At 39.4% G+C, this 26,903-nt stretch overlaps 2 protein-coding genes across 7 annotated transcripts in view; both read left to right on the top strand.

Moving 5' to 3' along the window:
- Positions 1 to 356: 356 nt before the first annotated feature.
- Positions 357 to 18,374, top strand: LOC108029171 (dual oxidase maturation factor 1). 6 transcript variants are annotated; one of them, XM_017101316.2, is made up of 8 exons: positions 357 to 410; positions 4,515 to 4,655; positions 6,052 to 6,250; positions 6,898 to 6,955; positions 7,046 to 7,180; positions 13,973 to 14,404; positions 14,737 to 15,322; positions 17,792 to 18,374. In XM_017101316.2, exons 3-8 carry the CDS (start codon positions 6,086 to 6,088, stop codon positions 17,832 to 17,834), a joined length of 1,419 nt encoding a protein of 472 aa, XP_016956805.1. In that variant the 5' UTR covers positions 357 to 410; positions 4,515 to 4,655; positions 6,052 to 6,085; the 3' UTR covers positions 17,835 to 18,374. The 6 variants fall into 6 exon arrangements, with proteins under 6 accessions (XP_016956805.1, XP_050741045.1, XP_016956807.1 ...); XM_017101318.1 differs by lacking the exon at positions 357 to 410 and adding an exon at positions 422 to 440; XM_050885086.1 differs by lacking the exon at positions 357 to 410 and adding an exon at positions 449 to 513.
- A 3,742-nt stretch (positions 18,375 to 22,116) lies between these two features.
- LOC108029147 (neural cell adhesion molecule 1) overlaps positions 22,117 to 26,903 on the top strand; it is a 70,589-nt gene continuing 65,802 nt past the window's right edge. The window contains exon 1 of the mRNA XM_017101276.3: positions 22,117 to 22,709. The gene's annotated coding sequence lies outside the window, so the exon portion shown is untranslated. The remainder of the gene's footprint in view (positions 22,710 to 26,903) is intronic.

The raw sequence follows: 26,903 nt of genomic DNA, 5'->3' as shown, positions 1-26,903 counted from the left end.
TGTAGTTTTTCCCCTCGTGACAGGTGCTTGGCTACTCACGCCCGGCTGATTAAAGTAATAATTTGCAGCTCGATTGTTTATGTGGTGTGGGGCCAGGCCCAAGATGAACCAGTTTCGAAAGTGTGGCAGCCTAGAGCCGACAAGGTCCCTGATCAGGAATAGCCCTGGTATAGCAGTGTCTCCAGTTGCCTGTCGGATCTGAGGTTTTCTGAATTTCCGACTTCCCCACTTGACTGCTCCGTAAATTCGCACTCACTTAAGCCTGCAATTAGCGGTGGGGCAAAAGCTCCTGTCTCCGAGCTTTTTCTCTCCCGCCCTCTCTTCGCGCGGCTTGGGGAGGTTTGGTCGCGCGCTCGGCGCTCTCCAGCGATCAGTTATTCGACGACAAGCTTTCGAAGCGGACGCAATTCGTGAGTAGCCGCCGCGCATGCGCAGCTCAAGTCAGTGGCAAACAGAAAAAACGGGCAGCGAAGACGAAATCGCATTGTGTTTTTATTTGTCTGCTTTTGTTTGGTGTGTGTTATGCCATGCACAAAACCCCCGTGCTCGTAAAAGTGGAGAAAAATCAAAAATCGAAAATCAGCCGAAATAAGTTGGCCAAAACAAAAAGAAACCGCAAAAGCCGCGTTATACTAACGCGAATAACGGTGTAAAGTTTGAAGCTCATCTGGTTATTTGCATTTAGGCCCTGCTCCTCGTGGGTTTCGGCATAAATAATAATAAAATATAAAACAAGCAAAGTGGGCTCATAAAATATAATTAAAGCCAGCAAATTTTGGCCATAAACGTAAAAAAGTAAATCAACTGGGCTGCTATTAAATGTTGCAATTTGATATTTGCCCAGCCGAAGTGCGAAATATTCGGTGCACTAAACCTTGCAAATAATTAAAATAAATAAGTTTCTCTGAGGCAATGCAAATTCAAGTTTCGCCATCATTGTTGAGGGAAAAATTAAATAAATAATTTGTAAACCAAACAAAAATGTGATAAAAATAATAATATTAACAACAAGCACCAAAAATTTAATGGAAAATAACCAACAAAAATGTGGAAAGAAATAATTGTATAATTCTGTCCACTCATCAAGCAAAAATAGAATGCTGAACAATGGGATCATAAATAATTTATTTCCTTAGCCAACCATAAGTGTCAGAGATCCATCAAAACGATTGCCAAAACCTAAAATAAACCGAAATTCAAAAATAAAAATTAATGAAGCACAAAAAGAACTCTCAAACTTCTGAAGAGAGCCGCCATTACATAAGAGTGTGTGTGTGAGGGGCGAGTGTGTGTGGGTGGTGGCGGGAAAATCGTGTTGGTAATTTCTAATGCACATCAACACCCTGCTTTTAATACCCTAACAGGGGGTACATTAATTTCGATATCAGTTTCGCTTTAGTAAATAATACAGTCCTTAAAATAAATATTTACATTCTTGATCAGCATAAAGCGTTTATTTGAATAAACTATATTTATCTATTGGCACGAAATTATTTTTTTAGAGATATTTTTTGATTTTGAAAAAGATTTTTTTTTAATTTCCTATAACTATGTAGTTGAGCTGTCACATAAAAGGTCAAAGGCCACCAAAAGGATATACAAATTTCGGTATATCCCTCCCCATTTCCCCCCTTGGGCTTTTCTCGCCCGCCCTTTTGCTTGTCGACGAATTTGTATGACGTGTGTGCATCAGGTTGATTTTAGAGATGCGTTTTGACTCTGTAATTTCCATGTCAGGCAGCTGGGATTACTTCATCTGGCGTTTCATTTCCTATATGGCCAGATGATTCAACGTCAAACTGACCAGCGCAAAATAAAAACACAAACTACAGCTAACAGAAAAAAGGAAAAAAAAATTGCACCAAAAAGCCGGTTGAAGGCAACTCTTACATATTTACACGCACCAGCGCTCATTGAACACACGCCGCCTGCAGCAACAACAAAGTTATAAACAGGGAAAAATGTTTACTTTAAAAGATTAAACATTGTTAAGATACTTTTTGTATTAAGATTGAATACAAATATTTTTTACGATGAAAGATGGTAATAGGGCGGATAGCTTTTCCAAACACCTCTTCTAAATAGGGAATTTTTTTTAATTTTTCATTTAAAATACCATTTTGTTATTTAGATTTGTAGTTAAAACTCCTTAGAATTTAAATTCGGGGTAAACAGATCTTTTCGAAAGTGATATATACAAAAATCTAACAATGTATTATTTTTTTTTAACTTTTCTGTTATTAGCTAAAGTTAAACAATATATATAGTTAAAAAATTCTTATATATTTTTAAGGCACGTGTATCAAATTAAACAATAAAAGGAACAAAAAAACGTGTAGCTTTTTCTCTCTGTGCATTACAATACAACAAGAGCACCGAAAGCAAAAGCAGCAAGGCGACACCGAAACCTGTTGTTGTAGCTCTTGGGGCCCTCTTGCCGTCCCTGTCTCGTCAAAAGACATTTGCAGAGTTTCCAGCTGCGTGTTGATTATGTCAATTTCATGTTTGCTTCATTTCCTCAACACACCGGTAAAGGTGTAAGCGAGAAAGGGAGGCGCGGAGAGAGAGCGACAGCGGTAGTGAGCGGACAGGGGAGCGGCAGCAATTTCACTTTCGTTGGACTTGAAAATAAAAGCTGCAGTCTTGTTTGCCGGAGAGTGAGAGAGTGGGGGATAGTGGAGCAGGAGGGAGGAGGGTGGGGCTGGAAAGAGAGCAGGTGAGAGTGAGAGTACGCACAGCAAGTGGGGTGCATACGGTACTTGGATGCTGCTGCTGCGTCACTTGCTTTGTGGGGCGTTGCTGCACAGTGGGCCGCGAAATCTAAATATCACTTGTTCTGATTCTAGATATTATATTTTTTATAATTAACATTAATAATACGTTTCAACCTATTAATAAATTAATTTGGAAATTAGATGAAAAATCATTTACGCACCCATATGTAAATTTTGGGTATCCAATATTAATCATACGTCATGTAAGCCGAGTTGAACTTTAAACTGCCACAAAAAACGTCAAAATTGTTTTTTAAAAAATGTATTAGTTACCAGCAAATTATTTTAGGGACGTTTATAGAGCAAGCTCCTATTTTAAATATTATTTGATTGAAGGTGGAATATTTATTTTAAAGGTTAGAAGTTAAAAAATGGAGAATAGATAAATATTCTCGACTAATAAAAATAAATAAATAAAGTTAAATATTATTCGATAAAATATGTACTGTAAAAGGAAATACTATAAATCATCTTACATCTGCATTGTGATACCACAACTCAAACACCATTTCCACTGTTCGCCGGCAGCTTTTGTGTGCTGCTTCGCCGCATATTTTCCGTTTCGTTTTGTAACAGTAACGTCTGTTTTTCCCATTGTCCGATTGTTGTTGGCTGTCGCTTTTGTCTTGCGCTTGTAACGTAATAACGTAATGTGCTCGGCGATTTCCACATGCAATGCGTCGCGCCTTACGTTTTGGTGCCAAGTCCATCGGCGACGGCGCCGTCGACGTCGCCGTCGACGTTTATTGTTTTTGCAGGCGATTGAGCTAATAAACCGACGCGAATCATAGCGCCTTACAAATTCCTGTCCGAAAAATATGCGAAGGTCAACCAGCAGTATCGAGGTATCGAACACACAACAAAGGCGTCGAGAACTCCCCCAAATCGATTTTCAAATACTATGATGCCGAGTAGTATTCGCACCTAGTCCACATGCGCCGACTTGGCTTTTACGGGCTGTCAGCTTGGCGAAAAATTCTAATTATAAATGAAACAATTTATTACCGGGTTTTTAAAAATAAAATGCAATTTATGTGCAAAGTCTGGCGGCGGCGGACTTGACTAGTTAAACCGGTTGCCTGCCAGCAGCAGCAAAAGCGAGAACCGTCGACTCGATGGGGGTGCAACTGGCCAGTCGGCAACAGCAAATTGCAACTGCTAGGAAAAACATTTTATGTCGTCCGAGGAATGGCGGCAAATATTTATAACAATTAGGAAAATTTACAACAAGTTAAATTTTATTAAAAAAAAAAGGAAAGCAGGGTATGGGGAAAAAATATGATTTTTGAAAAGGCTCAGGTGAATTTAAACAGATATATGTTTTGTTTTATTTGTTTGTGCTCTCTTTTCTTATAAAAGCAATATAAAATAAGATAAGTAATAAAAATTCTTAACTTAATATAGAATAATATAAATTAACAAATAAAAAATCTTAAAAAATCAAAGACCTCAATTTATTAAACAAATAAACTAAATCAAAAAATGCATTTCAAATAAACCAAACAAGTTATAAAATATAACATATGCTGAAAAATAACAATAAGAATAACTAAAATAAAATATACTTATAACGAATCAAACCGTTTAAAATCAAATTATAAAATACTTGTCTGCAGCTGTGAAGACAAGAATACTTTTCAGCAAAATATTTCAACGGCCTAATCGATCTGTGTGTAAAATTTGCGCCTGGCTTCATTATTTTATTCATTAATCAAAAATGCAAATTTCTTGATTGTTTAGATTTGGCTTAGCGGCTAACTCGAAGCCATAAATTGGACATCGAAATTGGATTACAAAAAATAAATAACAAAAATACAACAAAGTGAACACGAAAAGTTAATAACAATTATTTTGTATGCCGGTTTCTTCTTGACAAGTTTGGTAAGTGAACTTTAGGACTTGATGAATGGGACCGAATCGTAAAACCAATGTTGTATGATTTGTAGCCGCAACAAACGCCTGCTAATGAAGGAATAATGGTCTAGCAAACGAATTTAAAAATAGGAACAATAAAATCATTGCGGAACTGGCCAACTTGATAGCCCAGAGGCAGCGATCTTTGTATAATTCTTTTCTTGCCCCTGGGGCCACTCAACTTTCACAACCCAGAACCCGTGCTGAGTGGGAAAACCCAGCTGAAGTGCCTAGAGGGTGAGCTCAATGTCTGTGGTTCCAACTTACATCCGCGTGCCGCTGCACGTAACACGTTGCGTATGCGCGATTCCCATACTCCTTCAGTCAAGAGGTATAATGAGGGTACTATTAACGCTCAAACCACTGGAGATCATCTACGGAATATGATGATACATTAACGACTCGGGAAAACCCGAGATTCGTGAAGATACAAGGGGATATACCCAAAGATATTAAAAATTTCAGAGGCTTACTTTAGATTGAATGAAAAAAGAAATAAAATATAATATTATGAAAATGAAGTAAAATATTTCCTAAATCTCTTGAGTTGAAAATGCATATTTTAAAACCAATTAAAATATTTAAAAAAAATATTTCGATTGATTCGTGACGCTTGTGCCACTCGGTAAGACTGTCATTAGCATTTTAAAGTCACCTCCTGCTAGGGTATTTACAAAATCGCCATGATCGCGTTGCCATTGTGCTTAAGTCATTCAATTTTATCGGCACTTAATTATAACTTTTGCCTACGTCATTGCTTCAGAAGCAGAAGTCAGCAGGCCAAGCTGATGATGGTCTCGCCGGTTTCAGTTGCTGTTTCGGTTTCTTAATTGTTCAAGCCCCCCACATGGCATCTCGGGATCTCGACGTAGCATTTTATTGTTAATTTGTTTGCCTTTGGATCCGGTTCTAGGTCTCGTTTCTGGTTTGCTCACTTTTCTGAGCTTCAAACAAAATTTTGTAGAGCGGCCAAATTAAGTTCCTTTGTTTCAGTTTTCAAGAAGAACGTATCTCGTGTAGCTTACTTGTCTATTTTGATTTTTACATTTCCGGGTGCTCATCGTTCCACACTGCCAATGCACTTTAAAAAATATTTGCATTTTTCCGCTGTTTACCAAACTAATTTCGCATTGAGCTGCCTGCCTGTCACTTGACGTCGAAGTATCTGCTACCTAAAAGCTTAGTCACGAATTGCGGATACATGGTATCTGCAGATGCGATGAGATCAGTTGCGCCGAGTTTCGCATGATTTTGCAATGCAAATCTTTTTAATTGAGTGCTCTTGCAAAACATATCCATCATATTAATTCGGCGTTTTTATACCTGTATTATGTGATGTCTTATTTTTTATATATTTTTTTAGATCCCAAGCCCCGACATCAGCAACAGCGACCAGCATGAAAGGCTGGTTCGACGCGTTTCGAGACGATGGGGGACCAACGCTATATTCCTTCTCAAATCGAACGCCCGTCACCGGAGATGTCTCCATAGTAGCCGTCTCAGTACTATTTGCCACATTCTATGTGGCGTTTTTAGTCATCTTCCCGGGTGTGAGAAAACAGGTGAGTCGTTCGATTTTGAAAATGTTTGGAAACCAATTTAGAAATAGCTTGCTATCCATCTTAAATTGATTAAGATACATCGATTTTATATAATCAGTTCTTTCCTTTTCATTTTTAAGAATTATTTTATCTAATGTGTCCGGCCTATTATATACAAAGTTAAACCTAAATTAATGTTGACTTAAAGCTTTAGTGCCCAACTTTCATCGCTTTGACTTTTATAGGCAAATTTAAATTAAATATGATGTAAATTATGGCTCATAAATGTCGAAAAGGATCGTTAGATCAATTGAGTAAATACACTTTACTGTATGCAAAGCAATTGTGTATTTATGGCCGTATCATAGGCTAGTCAGACTCGTATAAATTTTCTCACGCTGTTGCCAGCTGGACTTTTTAATTGAATTGTGCCAACTGCTCGGCATCGCCGTAATCGCCGGCACGTTTCCAACAGAAGTCAGATAAATCTTATAGCCAATGTACATACAAGCCTCTAATGAGAGACCCATGAGCGAACCCGTTTTCAATGGGCGCGCCCTTTTTTCCCGTCTGTTGGTCTCCATCGGCTTGTTGGCTCTATTGGAGCACTGGCTTGGCATTTATTTAACTTTGATTTAAATGTTTTTCGAATATCTTCTCGTTCACAGAAGTTCACAACGTTTTCGACCGTCACACTGAGCCTCTTCGTGGGCCTAGTCATACTAAGTGAGTATGGTGACCTTCAATTAGCACAGTATTGCAGTTGATTTGCATCCAACCTGGGAATCGCTAACGTCTCACGTCTCTATCCGACAGTCACCCGGCTGGGCTCCGCGTGGCATGTGGCACATGCAACCATCATCGCGCCGTACAAAGCCTTCTCACGCGAGAAGCTCCCAGCGCGCATCGGCACCCACATTGGCCTCATGCACGTCAATGTGACGCTGACGGGTAAGTTTGCCACTCCAATCCAATCCAATCCAATCCAATCCCTATCTCGGTCCCAACCCCAGCCCCAGCCCATCGGAGCCAATGCGATCCAATCCCCTCCAATCCGCCGACAAGTAGGCACTTCTGCCACGGGTGAATGGGTTGTCATCTTTGATTATATCGGCGTCTCCGGTGCCCTGAGGGATTTTAAGTTTTAGATACTTTTTTGAGTTCTCATAAATACGGGAGCTCATCGAAAATATGCCTCAGAAATATATTTAAGACTAGTCACTCGCGCAGAAGGCTGAAAAGATATGAATTATCATCAACCTAGGATCTATCAGTATCTCAAAAAGTTAAGCAGTCTTTCCTAACAAATAAAAAAAAAGGTAAAATACTATTCAATTATTTGAAGTCTTTCAAATGCTTCTTATAAAATATATATCTGCCCATCAATAAACTTTTTCCCAGCCTTTCCCAGATCCACTGATTGAATAGCTTTTGTGTAGATTTTGCATATGTTTATGCATGTCCAACAGCGTTTTAAATTCGTTAGGCAAAATAATACCCGATCGTCAAAGTTTTTTATGTTGAATTTTATTTTTTAAAGGCAGTGTCGTGCACGCCCCCGTTTTTCGAGGCAAACCCCGATGGGAGATAAAAACGAACGTCGACGAAACAATTGAGCAATTTTCATTTAAGATTTCAGTGCTGCCTGCATGAATAAATTTTAATTAAAATCTCTGCGCTTTTTGGAAGCACTTGCATTTTAGGGCTCAACTACCGGCTAATTGATTTCAAAACTTTGGCTTAGATCTTTTGGCGATAGTTTTCGGAGCCGTTCGCTTTTGTTTGACTATCAAAATCAAAACGCAGTGTGGGCGGTGACGTCAGCGGCGGCTGTTGCTGCCGCTTTGTTTGTTGGCTCCTGCCAAGTGCCAAGTCAAGTTGCATGTCACGATTCTTGGCAACAATAGTGGCCAAAAGCAACGGCAGCGGCAGCGGCAACAATGGCAACAACAAATTGAAATGCCACTCGACTCGCGCTCAGCTCGACACCTGCGGAAATATTCGATTCCGCTGGCAAATGCTCCTCGAGGAGGCCTCCCGACACACATATGTTTATATATCTATCCAAACATATATTCGCCGGCTTGTTTGATTGTTTGCTTGCTTCACTCACTACTCACTACTCGGGCTCATCGAAAAGGTGAAATGCTTTTGTGCTCGAGCCGGGGCTACCTTAGACCCCAGCTGAATCAATCGGAATGCCAGTTCCAAGTCAGCTCGAGCTCGAATAATCCGAGCGAACCATCCAATCCCATCAAGCCCCATCCTCTGGCCCCCCACTTACCAAGCTGAACTCGAAGCCAAGTCGGAGTTGTTTGGCCCAGTCGCAATAATTTTTTGTTTGCCGTATTGGGAGATTAAAGTTTATGTTGCCCTTCGAGGGCAACCGATTTGTGCATTGAAATCTAAGCATTTGCAGAGCAAGTGGCTCTGGCAGTAGGCTAATTGGATTTATAAAACGTTCGGTCTTTGATATAACATCTGGGGATTTTGGCTTCCTATGCCCTTAATTTAATTTACTTATGGTAAAGATAAATTAGTTTAATCCCAGTAAAAATGCATATATAAAACGAGTTATAAGGATAACTCTACGATAAAATATATCACCCTTTCTGTGCCGCCACACGAACAGTGTACACATTCATGGGTTGCCCCGTGAAAATAACCTATAACATGTTTACAAGCCAAAGAAAAATGTTGGTTCTATCTGAGCTTTGTAAAACATAACGATAAGCTATGCCCTTTCTGTGCCGCCACACAAGCAGTGTACATATTCATGAGATGCCCTGTGAAAAAAACTTAAAACATAGTTACAAGCCAAAGAAAAATTGTACTTTTAGCTGAGCTTTATAACACATAGCATTAGCTATATGAATATCTTAATAATCTATTTTCAGAATATTATATACCAAATATAACAAACTTTTTTCTTAGTGTAAAACACATGAAGAGCTGTGTGCAGATACTCTGGGAATACACATATGTGTATGCATTAATATATATTTGCCCTGCCGCCTCTTCAGCTGTTGGCTGTGGGCATTATGTCGGTTGCCATATTGGTTTTGACTAATACAGATTTGTGGAGTGCTGCCCCTGCCCTTTCCCCGAATCGTGAGAGTGTTTTATTCGGTAGCGTTTTCCCAGCCAACCAAACACAACCCCTCGAAAGTGCAGTGAATGACGCTTGCCAAAAGTGATTCACGTGTTTTCATTGTTGGTCGGGTGTATATGTATCCCCCCCAGAGGGTGGGCGTTTGTGTTCGATGGTAAAAGGGCAAACGCTGCCTCAAGTTGACAGCTGCTGCTCTACGAGTATTTCTTGCTTGCCGTACGCTTTTTCCTGGTATGAATTTCGATTTTGAATATGATAATTGCGCATGTCAATGGGTGAGTGGTAGTTGGATTGGACGTGTACGGCTTAGTCTTTGGCCTGACAACTTAATTGTTGCACTCGTTATGAGTATGGTTTTAAGTTACTTCTCGTGTGGTTTTTCAATTGTGATCCGAAGCGTTTTCCATTGCCAAATCAAAGTCAGGCAAATGTCAAATTCGGGTGTCAAAATTTGAGTGCCGCTGCTTTATTCAGCCCCATCATGATGATCTCTTTACAATGATGATTACTTACTTTTCGTTAAAGCCTCTTTTTGTGATCTTTTTGGGCCAATCTGCGGTGACTTTTGTGCACTTAATTGTGTATCATTATGACTTTTGTGCACTTCCATTTGCATTGCATATTTCTCGTTGCGGTCTGGCATTCATTCAACTCTTTTGAATAGGTTACGATGTATTTTATTGATATGTGTTCATAACTTATATATAGTGTGGGTGTGTGCAGTAAGCTCAATTAACTGCGGCGTTTAGCCTAGCCATCATGGGAAGTGGTTGGGAACTAAGGGTGCCAGGTGTTGCATATAATTGTGATTGGCTTTATTATAATTAACAATGCATTCAATAGTTTGCAACCGATTGGAAACGTGAGAGAACAACAAGATATGGCCATTCAAATGTTAGAATAGAAGAATAGAGGCCTGTAACCCAGATACCTACCCTTTTATATGTCACTGCCCATCAAGCTCTCAAATTACTGCGTCCATTCTGTTTCTAAAATAATTAATTTGTGAACATCTTTTATACATATTTCTCGTTATTTCTTAATGGAGATGGACATGGTCTACTTGTCTAGCGTTGTTCAGTCTACAAAAATGACAGAAATGGAACATTCATTTGCCTTTGCAGACAGTGGGGGTTTGAGGAGTAAACAATTTGGTCAAAAAGTGTCAGTTCGGCTCACTCATTGTCTCTTTGCTGTGGGTTTTCGTGTGTCGTGTGCCTTTGTCTATTGTAAAGTCATGATTAATTTAGGTTTTCCTCTTCGCCAGCCGCTACTGCTGCCAAATTGTTTTCAGCCCCATCAACACCACACTTCTCTCCTCCTCTCGCTGCAAAGTAAACACGAAAATCAGCATAATCATCACTTAAAATTATGAAAAGGCATAAAAATGGTTAAATTTATTTATCTTTTTGTTGCTGCTGCTGCGGATGCCCGTACTTAAGCGCGAGCTACCCAACATCATCGTCATCCGTCTCGAGTATCGCGTAGGGAAACATCAATTTCGTATGCGTAGATATGGTAATTTTTTAATGTTGCTATTGTTGCTTTAACGCTTTATTTTCGATACAACAACTTTGGGATCCGTGGAAGAAGTTTGAAGTTTGCGGAAGTTTATTTTCGTTCTGGGCGCTAGCAACAATGGGGCATTGTAAGTTGTTAATGAACCAAGTGGTTTAATGATACTTAGTTATGGGAATGAAAAAAATAGCTAAAAATACCATTAAATATGTGGGTTTTAGCTAAAAAAATTTTCCGGATCATTAATAAAACTTAAAAACTTGCAATTAAAATGGCCGAAATTTACAAAATAAATATTTTGCTACAAAGGTTATAATAACAGTATTAATCCAAATTACTAAGGATTTATATTATAACACTTTTAATAGTTATTGAAAGCTTTAGCGAGGGTAATTATCATATGTTAGCCAGTGAACCAAGATGGTAAATTATACTATACTATGATAAGGTTTTAGCAGTTATCAATTTAAATTTAAAATATTTATTTAAAAAAATGTAATGGTCGTTAAAGAAAATACTAAACGGAAATATTATATATATTTTTAAAGCAATTTTCGGTTAATTGTTCAATGCTTTAACTAGAAGAACTATTAAGCTTTAGCTAGCTAAAATTAGTTGATTTTCCCTTCCTTTATTTCTCGGTTGCCCCAAAACTAATTTATCTAGGGTGCACCAGTGATTGCAAATATTTTATTAGCCCCTTGCCCAATCTAGCATTTTATTGCTTGTATTTTTCCAAAGCAACCGACTCTTACTTCCACCTTTGTTAGAGTTGTTAGATCTGTATCACTTCGGCCATAAGCCACGTTTAAATCAAAAGAGCTCAGCAATTACCATTTCAAATGGTCAAAGTGAATTGAACCGGTTCAACTCGCAGCATTTCCACGTTCACGAGACCCGCGGAGAAACAAGTCAGTCCGGTCACCACCAAGTGGGAAATCATAACGATTGTCAGTTTAATGACTCCGCCGTCCACATCGATCCACAAAGTGCGTAGACGGTGCGTAGACTTATAGACTATGTGGACTCGTGGACTGGTGGACTGGTGGACTTGGCTTAGGTCGGGGTTGCCATTTTCGGTGCAGTTTTAATCGCGATGCGGGGGGAAACCGGAGGCCAGGCCAAAACCTTGTCCCGAGTCGAAGGCCAGGCCCCAAAGCATATATTATATGACAACTTTTGACGATTTATGTAATTTATTTACATTTTTTCCGTGGCGCTGAGTTTGTAATTTGTAAGCTTACTCGACTGCGGGTAGCCAATTTTGGGCATAGATTCAGACCGCTTGCCGGCTTACGTCGCTCCCATGAGTCATTCTGTTGGGTAAAGCCTTAAAATAGTATGGAGCGTGGGAATATTTGTATATATAGTCCGTTTCTGGCATTTATAACAAATTTAGGGAAGTTACAAAAATTGAATATTAACTAATAATATCATTAGTTAACCTTAAGATTCTGTAACGCTGGCCTACCTGATTTTTTCCTTATTTTAACGCTTTATTCTCTAGCCATATTTTCCTGATTTTTTATAACAACATTTTTGTCATAGCCTTTATTGATTTTCAAAGATTAATTCTTAAGCTTTTAATTAAAAATTCCTGAACAGCTTTTAAGTTCGCTTTGGTCTGGAGACTTTATTTATTTATCTATCGATTTTAGGATTATTTGCATATTTTGTCACTCGGTGCCAGACTCCGTGGCAACGTGATCAGCTCCGTGCCTTACAAATCATATATCATTTTTAATTTCTTGCCGATGAAGACCCCTTTTAGCTGTTCAAAGCAAAGCGAAAATAAGAGATTAATGATTTTGTATGCATAAATGTTAAAAAGCTTTTAGAATTTAAAGTCGCCAATATAGCCGATTATGGTGGGCAGAGACTTCAATTTGCATTGTGTTCCTTTTAGTGTCTTATGGATTTCGGAAAGGAAACCACTCTTGAGTTTCTCCTCCATTCACAAAAAATTCCAAACAAATGTCGATTAGTCAAAGTTCGTTCCTAATGTCCACATGCGTCATACAATTCTACATACCTTTAGCTCGTTGTATTTTTTAATGGAATTAACCAATGCGGAATCGGATGGTTAAGTTGTTTGGCCGCTCGAGAGGTGTGCAAAGTTGTCTATAAATTATGCAAATGAGTTTGCCTATTTGCCGAGCGTTTTTTCTCGCTCACTCTCTTTCAAACTTTTAAACTTGCCCGAGGAGTGGGCAAAGCAAATAAACAAAATGCAAACCGGGCCAAAAGCGCGTGCGCTGTTAACCGGAAAAGTGTTTTGACGAATCTTAATAAAATATGCAAACACAAAAAACGAAGGAAAAGTGCAGGCACTTGTTGCACATTTATTATGCGATTTGCTGCACTTTTTGAGCCGCTCACTCGAGTCTTGCGGCTTGTGTAAGGTTAGCGCGCCTAAGCCATTGACAATGAATTGCCAGCCGAGTGAGAGGAGCGGCTGGAAATCAGCATATTACGCATACGCAGTGTGGCGCGAGCCAGGCGCAACTGCAGCCAAACACTTCCGCCTGCCACAGGAAGTGATCGTTTTATTTTTGCCATTTTTTGCCAGTTTTTCTGCCCGTAATTGCCGTGAAGGTTAGGTGATCGAGTGCAATTCGAAGGTGTTGCCAGTTGGCATTTGTCCGATCCATAAAAAAGGTTCTGCCTATCAAATGGCTTAGGCCCGACTCGACTTCAGACACGTTTACATCGCCTAGTGATCGTCAAGTGAGCGAGTCTGAGTGCTTTTGGGTGCATTTTTTGTTTTACAGAGCAAGAACAAAAGGCAGATTTTGGATTGTAGATAAAAGCGATTTATAAAACGAAAATCTTGTACACTACTTAAAAAATGATTTATTTTCAGTGATTTTAAACAACAAAATAAATAAAGAAATAACAAAAATATATATTAAAAATAAGGATATAAAATATAAACAAAGGCTGTTAACTTGAATACCTAAAACACCCTTAGTATGTTGTATTTCTTCAATATTTCCCCATAAAAAACAACATACTTGTTATACAGTTTCGATTACATTTCATTTTATCCCATAGTTTCAACTGTTCGGTTTATGATATTAAGTTGTTTTTTATTATATTTACTGTATCAACAGCGATTCCCATTGGCAACTGGACCCCACCGGACATTGACTACAACGAGCGCTTCACCTGGGAGGGGGCCAACGACATGAGCGCCAACTACCGCCACGCCCTGCAGCGCGGACTGCCCTTTCCCATTTTGACCGTGGCCGAGTACTTCAGTTTGGGCCGCGAGGGATTTTCCTGGGGTGGACAGTACCGGGCCGCCGGATACTTTGCCAGCATCATGCTCTGGGCCTCGCTCGCCTCGTGGCTCCTGATGAACCTGCTGCTGATAGCCGTGCCCCGGTACGGGGCCTATATGAAGGCCCTGACCGGGGCCCTGCTGGTCTGCACCACGGTGGGCTATCATTGCCTGCTCCCAAAGCGACCTTTGTGCATTTACCTCGAGGGCGGACGCCTGGAGTTCCACTTCGGCTGGTGCTACTGGCTGGTTTTGGTGGCAGGTGAGCAAGTGGCTATCAAATGTATCAATTTCAGCTTGTAGGTGTTGCTTAATGGAAACCAACTTATTGACATGAAGTAAATCGTAAAGTTTTTCTGAAAAATTACCAAAGAAATATTAAATTTATTAATCAGTCAATTCTATGCAATAAACCAATTTTAATAAAGGTGAACATTGCTTAAAACAGTATTATAAGTTGTTATTTTGAAAGTTTTCTGCAATTTCCTTGGTATAGTTGCCAATTTAAAGTAATACTGCAATATATTTTTAGGAAATTAAACTACCAACGGCGAAGATTACTCACACATTATTTATATATGTTATATTTCTCAGGCATTCTCTGCTTCATTGCGGGTGTTCTGATCTCCATTATCGACCTGGTGTGGCCGCACACCTTCTCCACGGTGCTGGAGGTGTACTACGGCACCCCATACGATCGCCATGTCATCCTGGAGGAGTCCAGTGATGTGCGGTACCGCAAGCCGCGCAACAGTCGCAGCTTGGAGGATCCCCCGGGACTGGGCTCCCGCATCCTGCGACGCCTCAGCTCGAAGGCTCGGGACCTGCAGCCGGGCACGGCACCGCGACGAGATAGTCCTGCTGGAGTGTCAAGCAGCGGGGGAGTGGAGAACAAGGGATTCCAGTCGGATGCACCGAAGAGTCCCTGGCGCTATCCCTTCCGAAGGTCGCAGCAAATGACGCAGCAGCAGCACTCGCATTCGCTGCATCAGCATCCGCTGCAGCAGCATCATCAGCACCACCACCAGCAGCAGTTGCAGTTCGTGGGCGGCCCTGTGGTGCAGCAGCACCCCATGCACCACATGCAGCGCACCATGTCGCAGGACTCGGGATCCAGCATCGCCTCGGCGGCCGTGCAAATCTCCCCGCTGCACAAGCATGCTTTGGCGCGAATGCTGCCGTAAGTTACCAGTTTTACATAAAATCACGTTTTCATTAATAACCGACGAAAACATACATTTTTCTAATGCCTTAAAAAACCAGAAAAGAAACTACAAAAATTATTGCGTGTTAGTTCCTACCAATAACATCAGTTTACAAAACAACATTTTTCAGCCTGTGTTTGCTCCTATTTTATTTTTTATCTCGAGCCTTATGACCAGATTTTGGCAGGTGTTTTATATTTTCAAAGCTCTCACAATGTGAACTCAAAAAGGCTCTTCTAGATTTAATAACTTGCGTAATAGGATCCGGATTTTATTGTGGGATACCTCTATAAGTTTGTAGAAAAAATATCTAATAGTTTACATTCAAATTTATATTTTAAAGGAAAGTCGAAATTTTAGCCTGTTTTCATGTTAAATTTTTTGTTTTTTCCAAGGACGTTCAGTATGGGGTCCCAAAATTGCATCTCTAGATTTCATAACTTCGGTATTTGGATTCTGATTAAGAAGTGGGATACCTCTCTGAGTTTCTATAAAAAATATACAATAAAATACACTCATATTTTTGTTTTAAACGATGTTCAAAATTTTAGCTTTATACATTATGCATTTTTCAGGACTTCCTAGGACTAGGATCCCAAAACTGGTTTTATAGATTTCATAACTTAAGTACTAGAATTCCGATTTCAAAGTGGGATACCTCTAAAAGTTTTTGGAAAAAATCTCTAAAATATACATCAAAATTTTTATTTTGAGCGATGGTTGAAATTTTAGCCGTTTTTTGTGTTACATTTTTTGGGGTTTCCAAGGACTTTCAGTATGGGATCCCAAAACTGCTACTCCAGATTTCATAGCTTCGTTATTTTGATTCCGATTAAGAAGTGGGATACCTCTCTGAGTTTGTAAAAAAATCTCTAACAAAATACATTAAAATACGTATTTGAAGCGATGGTCGAAATTTTAGCCTGTTTTCATGTTAAATTTTTTGGTGTTTCCAAGGACTTTCAGTATCGGGTCTCAAAAGTGCTACTCTAGATTTCATGACTTCGGTATTTGGATTCTGATTAAGAAGTGGGATACCTCTCTGAGTTTGTATAAAAAATCTCCAATAATATACACTCATATTTTTGTTTTAAACGATGGTCAAAATTTTAGCTTTATACATAATGAATTTTTCAGGACTTCCTAGGACTAGGATCCCAAAACTGGTTTTATAGATTTCATAACATAAGTACTAGAATTCCGATTTCAAAGTGGGATACCTCTAAAAGTTTGTGGAAGAAATCTCTAATAATATACATCAAAATTTTTATTTTGACCGATGGTCGAAATTTTAGCCTGTTTTCATGTTAAATTTTTTGGGGTTTCCAAGGACTTTCAGTATGGGGTCCTAAAAGTGCTCCCCTAGATTTCATAACTTCGGTATTTGGATTCCAATTAAGGAGTGGGATACCTCTCTGAGTTTGTAGAAAAAATATCTAACAATATACATAAAAATTTGTATTTTGAGCCATAGTCGATATTTTAGCCTGTTTTCATGTTAAGTTCTTTGGGGTTTCCAAGGACTTTCAGTGGGATCCCAAAACTGCTACTCTAGATTTCATAACTTCGGTATTTGAATTCCGATTAAGAAGTGGGATACCTCTCTGAGTTTGTATAAAAAATCTCTAATAATGTACATTTATATTTTTGTTTTAAACGATGGGCAAAATTTTAGCTTATTTCATTATGCACTTTTTAGGACTTTCTAGGACTTTCAGTATGGGATCCCAAAACTGGTTTTATAGATTTCATAACTTTAGTACTAGAATTCCGATTTCAAAGTGGGATACCTCTCTGAGTTTGTAGAAAAAATTTCTAACAATTTACATTAAAATATGTATTTTAAGCGATGATCGAAATTTTAGCCTGTTTTCATGTTAAATTTTTTGGGGTTTCCAAGGACTTTCAGTATGGGGTCCTAAAAGTGCTCCCCTAGATTTCATAACTTCGGTATTTGGATTCCAATTAAGGAGTGGGATACCTCTCTGAGTTTGTAGAAAAAATATCTAACAATATACATAAAAATTTGTATTTTGAGCCATAGTCGATATTTTAGCCTGTTTTCATGTTAAGTTCTTTCTTTCCAAGGACTTTCAGTGGGATCCCAAAACTGCTACTCTAGATTTCATAACATCGGTATTTGAGTTTGTATAAAAAATCTCTAATAATGTACATTTATATTTTTGTTTTAAACGATAGGCAAAATTTTAGATTATTAGCCTGTTTTCATGTTACATTTTTTGGGGTTTCCAAGGACTTTCAGTGGGATCCCAAAACTGCTACTCTAGATTTCATATCTTCGCTATTTGGATTCCGATTAAGAAGTGGGATACCTCTCTGAGTTTGTAGAAAAAATCTCTAATCTCTAAATCTCTTTACTTTTTAAAAAAATTTTTAAAATGTATTTCATAAATATTAATAACTGAATACGTCCTTTCTTACAGTAATCCCCCAGTGGAGCGAATCCGTGACATGGATCACTGGTGATTGCCATTGGACAAACCATAAAAATCGACCATTTTTATTGGGCTTACTTAAATCTTGACTAATTGGAAATAATTTTAAAGCAAAACTTGAAAACAAAACCATTTGTGATAATTTCTTAATTTAAAACCAATTCAACAACCATAGGATGGAAGATATTTAGTAATTGACAGATCACATATTTTGATTAAAGAACTAACGAAAACGATGTTAAACTTAAAGATAACTTTAATTAAATTATTTTAAATGTTAAGCTAACCTTACAATAACGGACGACGAATCAAATTTAGGTTAACCGTGTTTTAGTGATGTTCATTTGTGATAAGACAATCCTGCCACACACGCACACGAAAACAGACAATCACCTTAAAAGGACGAAGAATTGTTTATGTTTAATGAGTAATTTATTATTTTTAATATGAATTCAATGCCAGTGTCTAACGAATAAGTTGAGAAAAATGTGTAAAATCCGTTTAAGTTATATGTTTAAGCTTGACAATGTTTAAAAGCGATAAGATTGGAAAAAAAATACGACGACCTGAAGTGCTGTCAAGTTTTATTACTTTTGGGATGTGGCATTCTAAGAGAGTTGCCAGGGAGGTATTGCAAAAATTACTATTATTTCCGGGACTTTAAAGGGTTGAATCCCCTTCTTGGTGTGCACTTCCCAGCCCGCCTAACCAGATCTTATTCCCACTTAGCTAGTCAAATAAATCAATTATCTAGGCAGAGCTACTTGCTCCGCAGAGTGGGCACAACAAAGCATCGCAGGCGAGTGAAGATAAATAAAAACAAATAAAATGTACTTCATATGCAAGGCGAGCATAAATAGACAGTTATATTGCCCACCCAGTGGCACTTCTCCGAGGACGCGGCGATGTCCTGCTCTGCGCCGTGCTGTTCCTGTGTCGCTATCGCACGCTTCTCGGTTTAGAGTTCAAGGAATCAAGATTTATGACATTTTTATTACAGAAACGAGCGCAGTTAGTGTGGGCGGACGGCTTTCCTCCCCAACTCGATGCGCCGCTCCCCCTCCCCGTTGGCTCACACACTCTGCAGCTACGCTGACTTTAAAAATATGCAGCCGGGCGCGTCAAGCCATTATTTGGACTTGGGCCTTGGAAACGGCAATAGCTACAGCAGCACTGGGAGAAACAGGAGCTAGAAGGATGGAAAATAAGTTGATAATTTTGAAGCAGAAAGAGTAACACTTTTAAAATATTTACAAGAGCAGTTTCCCTTTAAATTATATAATAAGATTATAATAATAAGATAAGATTATGTAATAAACATATGAATACCTTAAATCACTTATACAAAAAAATGTCCAACATGGTAATGTAACACATAATATAGTAAAATATATTTTAATAGGAATGCCTAACATTCATGATACTTTTAATATTATCTGTATTGGATATTTTTTAGCATGTATATATATTTTGTTTTTGATTTCTCTCAGTGTACTGGCCTGCCCCTGGGCTCGGGCTGGGAAATGCCGCCGCATGCAACGGAAGGCGCATAATTCACAAAACAGCAGGCGATACTGAGGCAACGGAGCAGCGGCGGAATGGAGCAGTTGGCAGAGCCAAATGCAATGGGAATCTGGGCACAGGATACAAGAACGCCGCCCTCCACCTTGGGATGCTTTTTGACTCTCAATTTTAATATAAACAAATTGCAAACGTTCTTATTTATGACATTTTTTCCTCTACCTTTTTGGCATCCTTAGGGTGTTTTTTCTTGGGAACGAGAGAGGTAGGAGAAAGGTCAAGGGAGGTTCGCTTCGTTAAACATATAAATTTGAGACTTTTGTACATTATATAAACATGTTAAGTGTGTTCAAATCGGAGGTTTAAGTTATAAGATAATATATACATATAGATCAGAACCATGACCTTGACCTACTGTTCCAGTCGGAAAACTAACTGCTGCAATTCAAAATTTCCTCGAGACCTCAGCGACACTCTGTGACATTTCCCATTCCTGACTTGCTTTGTTTTCCGCCCAATTTGTGTTGCATACTTTTGCATACACTGCTCGGCGCATGGAGGAAAATTCCATTAACAATACGCATCAATTTGCATCGATCATTGTGGGGCTAACAATACGTCCAATATGCCAAACAGAAACAATGAGGGCACAAATAAAATAAAATCGAGTTGCATTCGAGGGAGTAAGATAAATTCTCTTGGCAGCTGTGCTAACGAGCAGCCCGGGGGAAAGATGGCGGAATGCAGGGGGTTTTTCCAGGGGGGTTTTTCCGGGGGGGTTTTCCCGGGCGGTCCTCCAAGGGGGTGGGGGTTATAGACTTTTTGTCAAGACAGCACGCAAACAAGTATTTGCTGAGTAATGCCAACGCTTTTACTTCGCGCGCGGACAGGGACAGAGATTCCTCGGCAACTCGGCCATGTCCTTGCCTTTTGCTTAACACAAATGAAAATGGATGAGCTACTAAGCGTTGTCTTTGCTGCACTCCTGCAGTTGTTGCATTCGAATGCTGCCCGGCATTGACTGAACTGAATAAAATGAAATGAAAATGTTGCAACAAGCCGGGAAGACCAGCCCTCCCCCTCGATGCGCCACCCAATTTTCCTGCTGGGAATGCACTTTGTTTCTAGGACACGCCGTTGTCCCCCGCTCCTCGATTCACTTTCTTGCTGTTCTGCGCTGTGTGCATGTGTTTTGTCTTTGTTTTTATGCCATTTATTTATTTAAGTCAATTTCGCAGAGTGTGTTTGAGCATTTTGCTGCAATTCATTTTCGGGTTTCATTTGCCGTCTGCCCTTCTCGCTTGCCATTTTTTACGCGTCTTGCATGAGTTTGTGCGCAGCTCGATGGCAATTTTTACTTTGAGTGATTGCAGCTGGGGGCTGCCGGGGCTCGGAGGTGATAGGAGTGGGCGGAACGATTGAGCGGAGGACTCCTCGGGGATGGGTTAAATCTGGAGTTAATTAGCTGACAGTCCGTAGCTTTGATTGGGTTTGCTCTGTAATTGCTGGCTCGCTGGACAGAGGTGCGGAGGAATCGATTTGGCTGGACTGGCAGTCTCAACAAAAAGTATCTAGAAGTATTGAAAGAAAAAATCTTCATTAAATATTGTAAATATTTTTAGAAATAATAAGAAAGCTTTCCTAAGCATGTGTGTTTTAAACCTCATAAGAATAATAGAATCCATTCTTATAACCGAATCGGACGTTTTCACAATATATATAGTTTAAATATTCAAAATATTACAATTTTGTAACGAAGTTGTTTTCTACTTAACATCCTACACAGTGGCTTGAGGCTCCACTAAGTCAAGACCTCAACCACATTTATACCAAAGTTGAGGTAAGTATAAGACCTTTGCTGTAAGAGAAAGTTCACAATCTATAGTCTTAAGAGAGTATATTTTCTTGCTGACCAAACAAGTTACTCTTATTGTGCCTCAAATTCAGCCAACTCTGTTTGCTTAACAATTTGCGAATTCTCACAATTGCCGATCATTTGACAAAGGAGATAGAACAGATAAGGATAATAACACCAATAGAGTTAGGAACTTCTCCATCTCTTGTAAGAAATTAGGAGAAAACAAAACCTGATCAGCTTATCAAAATTAGTAAAGTAAAGCAGTTTAACTTAAAACATTTTTTTAGGTCAATATAAAGTAATTCAAAGTTTGAAAGAGTTAAGCTCTTGTGTAAATTGAAAATAAAAAATGCTGTATAAAGGGTACCACAAATAAAATCGAAAATTTAAGGTATAGTCCATATTTCATTTTGGATTTTATTGGTATAGTACATAGTACATATTACATTTTACATTTTATTTGTATTCCAAAAACATCAATATTAATTTTCAATTTAGAGATTAGAAAACAGAGATAAATTTGAATTCTTCTACACAATATAACATCATTTTGTAAAAAGTATCTAGTAATATCCAAATCCTTTACATTGTGTACAGTGTTCGTTTTTTAATAATTATCTAATTTGTCTCGAAGCCTTATAAAATTCTGGAATTAATATTATTATTTCTTAATTTTTACTGACTTGCGGCACAGAGAGCTGAGGATGGTATCGGCCTTCTCTTAATTCAGCTCTTTACTTTTGGATGCTCGTGGGCTTCCGCTCGTGCTATCCTTCGAGGCGCTCGGCTCTTGTCCTGCCGCTCGGAACGGGGTCGTCGTGGGGCTCGGCAGCCGAGGCCCAGACTTCGGGCCGCCGACCTCCGGAGGGGGACTGTGGGGCCTGTGGGGCCCTGAGCTGGCCGTCCGAGTTCAGTTGAAGCTCAGCCGTCGGACTGTTTCGAACGTGTTTGCAGGGATGCTGACGCTCGCCGCGGCAGCCATCGAATTAGCGAAGTTCTCGGGTTCGGGTCGCAGGGTCGCGAATGAGTACATCTAAATTTCGTACCGCCAAAGGACCACCAATTATCGAAATCAATAGGAGCTAATTAGAATATTTGCGGGGTGGTGCAAAAACTGCATAAATAGCTTGGCGTGCTCTGTTTCGCATTGCGAGAGCCAGAAAATAGGAACGAAAATCATGTTGCACACACAAAACGCTCCACTTGGGCTCCTTTTAGGCGGCTTAATTGCCCTGTTCTCGTTTGGGGCACGCATTAGAGCCAGCAACTAAGTATTCGCAAGTGCCCCAGTGTCTTCGTTGTGGTCGTGGTGTTCGTGCCGCCCGGTGAGTGTGTGTGAGTTTGTTTGTGTTTTGATGGTCACGTGGTCAGTGCAAAGTTGGCTTAACCCACAACCGCCTTCTGGTGCGTGACACAGGTCCGGCAACAGTAGCAACAATAACGGGCGACAGCAGCCGCAGCGCAAATAGTAACAGCCAGTGCAATAAAGGATTATCCTGAGTGGGACAAATTTAAATTGCTCGCCAGGTAAGTTGGCCAGGACGACAAGCCCACTTTTTGCTCTTTAAGAGTGACTTTTTGCCTGAAACTTTGCCTGCCCGGCTGGAAGTTGAAATTGCCACCCGCCCCCGCAGTTGCTGCAGAGAGAGAAAAACCCTGGGTGGAATTAAGTTTCCTGTAACTTTCCATGAATTAATTAATTAAACTGGCTATCCTGCTGCATTCTTTTTACCAGCTTGGTGGAAAGTGACACCAGGATAGTTAGAAGGAATTTATATATGATAGGTTGTTTCCCGGTTGTTCTTTTCTGTAACATTAGATACCAGTTTGTATGGCTTAAAGTTCAATTCCTTCAATAATCAAAATTGTATTTAGCTGGTTAGTAACAAAAAGAAAAGAACATTATGCTGATATTTTTAGATATTGAAGTATATCATAATAATTTGCTTAACCAAAATTCATTTAAATTTGTTACATTTTTGGTATTGATTTTTGTATTTTTCCTTGGTGGCCTTTGACCTTCTTTTGCTGGCCAGGGCTTTTCTCAGTGTGGAAGTTGGGGAATTCGCGGTTTTAAGCTCTTGTCTCGATGCGCCAGTTTTTCATTTTTGCCGCCTCCTCACTTTGCCCCGCCGCTCGCAACTTGTATTCCCCCGTGATCTGAGCCCCCTCTCCGGTTTTCCGCGACGCCACTGGGCCGTGCCGATTGCCGTAACTTAAAATGCGCCAACTGACTGCCAGAAAGTTGCCAAAAACTTTGCCTAAAGTTTATTTACTTGTTTTTTACCAGTCTCTCCTTGCTCATCTTTTTTCATTCCATTCCTTTGTCTAGCAATGCAAAATAAAGTGGGAAAAATGAAAATATTGCAGGCCGGAAAAGACTTTGTGTAGCAGCTAGGAGTTCTGATCATTATGTGATAAAATCAAAAAATCTATTTTTTTGTTATTTACATTTTTTATTTGATATACAAGTTAAAATTATTATTATTTAAATATTTTGGTGGAAATTCTAAGCTTTTATTATTTCCTTATACTTTATTACTATCGTATTAAAGCAAAAGATATAATTCTTTCAAACAAAATATGTTGAAAATAATTTACTATGACCTAGAAATAAAGTTTAACTTTGTCTTACTAAGTAATGGGGGACTGACAAAAACAGCTTTAGCCCAACTTGTGAACCTTCCACCTGGAGAAGACCGAAATGTTCATGCCTTTCGCCTGTTTATTAAATTTGCATGCCGTCTTTCATTAGGGGAAAGTGAAGACTTCAGGCCTTTCGCCTACACCTCCTTCAAGGACAAGTACATTTACTGCTTAGTTTCGGGGAAAATAAATAAATTAGTTCGGTAAGTGGAAGCGAAAGAGTGAGAAATTACAAACTGCTGGCCAAGTTAATATTTAAGTCCTGCTGCAGTGATTTAACGAAATTCCCTCTCATTTTTGGACAATTAAAATATGCAAATGAGTCAACAGCCAAATGGACACGCACGACTACCCCAAAAAGGGAGATAAGAGCGGAGGGGTGTGTGGATTTCGACCGGAGTTCGGGCTGTCCGCTGCCACAGGCAGATACAAATGTAGAGATACAAACGGAGAGATACAAATGCGTAGGCTGAATTTTTGATTGGCTCTCTGGGCACTGCCACCACCACCCCCCAGAAACATTTTTGACAATTTCCAAAGCTTAATGGCTAATTGAGCTGCCAGAAGGGAGGGGTCGCCTGCATTTGGGAGAGCACAAATTTATGGCGAAAAGTCAATTACGTGCAATGGGTCCAATAGAAACAGAAAAACCTAGAGATACATTTCCCCAAAGGGATACGCACTTAGGGGTTAGTTGACAGTGCTGCGCTATACCTTCGTATGCCTGGGGCTTATCAGGAGCACATATTTTCCACGAGAGTGTGTTGTGCTTACTTCAAAAAGGCATTAAGCCGAAACGTATAAACAAAAGTTACGCATACCCAACCTTAACCGTTGACGGGTTAATGTGATTTTAATGTACTTTTTACCCTCCCGGCCCAACCCTTTGGTCCTTCAAAGCCCCCGCAGCTCTGCGTTGCCCAGGAGTGCCAGGAGTGAGTTAAGTTTTATGCAATTTCATCATTTTTTTAATGTGCGCATTAAGAAAGTTTTTATTTGCCTTCTGCAAGGTTCTGCAGTAATGCAAATTGAAATGTAAATCCTTACATTTTACTTGTGCTGACTTTTGCAGTAAATTACCCGAATAAATTAAAAATAATGTTGTAAATAGCACACACATTATTTATTTAAAATGACTCTATTACATCATTTATAAGTTTATGGAATACAAAGCTTAATAGGATTAATAAATTAGGTTTACTTCTGTTTAAGTACAAAGAATAAAGCAGCCAGCTTTATTATGCAGTCGAAAATAATCGCAGGAATAAATCCAATAGTAAAACTAGCTTTTTCCGAATGTAAGGTAATCGTGTGATATAACAAACCCACAAATTTAACGTAATTTAGCAGGAAGCACGGGCTCCTTTGCGTGTGGCTGCTTTCCACACAACAAAAGCTGCTTTGGGGAAAATTTTCCACGCTTTTGAAATCAATCTTCCTAATGACAGACTATCCAAACGAAAACAGCAACGGCAACATGAATAAAGGGCGGCTGGTAGACACGTGCGTTCTCCTCCGAATTTCACGCTCAAGTATCTGGCACTTGTAGCCGTAATCGATCTGAACAATAACAGAATGAAATGGCATAAAAAATTGTATATTAAGAAACAGCAAACAAACCTGACATGGCACGAAAACGCGCCAAAAGACGCAAACAGATGTCTGCTCTGAGGTTTTCTGGGTTTCCTTTTATGGCGGGGATGGGTAAAAGTCTGCGGCTGCGATGATTCCAAAACAATTTTCACCTTTTGTTGGAGATGTTTAAGTGGGTAGCGAAGCCCCTTGGGAGTTCGGCTTAGTTCCTGGAAAAGAAAATGCAATTGAAGTCGTTGGCAAGGGATGGCAATTGGATAGGTGGTCTGGCATTGTTTAAATTGATTGATTTGCGGAGGAAATAATACGCCTAAAAGGTATTTTAAATTTCATATTTACCGAAATATCATTATTGATAGATTACCCTTTTGACTTTTGGCATTTGGTCTATTTTTAATGAAATCCATTAATATTTGATTGGTGTTATTTAATCCTCGCAGGGGCTACGTAAATAAACAATTATCGAAATGTGAATTCTGAATAAACTGTATAAATGGGTGAAAATAATCGTGGAATTTAGGCGGTTAAATGAAATGGCTGGCAGTTTTAGTGTTTTGGCCCGGGACTGCCATTAAAGGTGGATGTGGAGTACCGGCTCCGACCTGCTCATTGCATTTATATTGTATATTCAATGATGAGTGTGTTATTTTACCGAAATGAAACATTATTTTGCGCCATATTTTGCCTTTTACGATGCCAATGTCCGCCTTTGGCCAGGGGAATTCCCCGAGAGGGATCAGCACGACCTCCATTTTGGGCTACTCTATATGTGTCCTACGAGTCTGAAACTCATCTTTCTCGTCCTGTGGCTTATTTGCAAGTTTGATGGATTTTTATCCCTTTTGGCCGCCTTGCCGTGTGGGCTTGCCTCGCTTTTATTATTCGCTTCCTCGTCCTTAACCTTTCCCTCTATCTTTTTTCCGGGCCGCTCTGAATTTTCTTCCTGGATTGTGGCTGCTTTTGGTGCAATTTTATTATGCCACTACAGACACACGCATTTTTATTTATTGTGTTTTCCCTCCCCTTGCCCTCCGCCCGGCATTTATTTATACTCGTTACATATTCCGTCTCGTTCTCAGTCTCCATGGCTCTGTTTTTATTTTATTTCTTTTTTTCGGCTGCCTTGTCGGCGAATTTATAAATATAAATGAGTTTTGCTCGATGAAGGTTAAATTGAAATTTACTTCGGTTTACTTTCGCAGAGGGACAGAGGGTATTGGTGCTCTGTGAGCCAGGAATAAGTTGTTTAGCTTGATTGGTGGGTGCCTCAGATGATGGAGAACCCCGGTGAAAAGTTGCTTAGAACTCTGCATTTCCGCTTCCGCTTCTAGTCCCCTATATCCCCATATATATGTTTGTACATGTGTGCGCTTCCCATTTTAATTTTGCTGAGCAAACCGCCGGATATCTCTTTCCTTATCCCTTATTCATTCGCCTTTTTTCGGGTGTGAAAACTTTATTTGTCTGGCTGCCTTTTGTTTG

Source organism: Drosophila biarmipes, chromosome 2L (genome assembly GCF_025231255.1).
Source record: "Drosophila biarmipes strain raj3 chromosome 2L, RU_DBia_V1.1, whole genome shotgun sequence".
NCBI classification, from domain to species: Eukaryota; Metazoa; Arthropoda; class Insecta; order Diptera; family Drosophilidae; genus Drosophila; species Drosophila biarmipes.
Note: the sequence above shows the minus strand (reverse complement) of the source record. Positions and strands in the feature narration are given on the sequence as shown.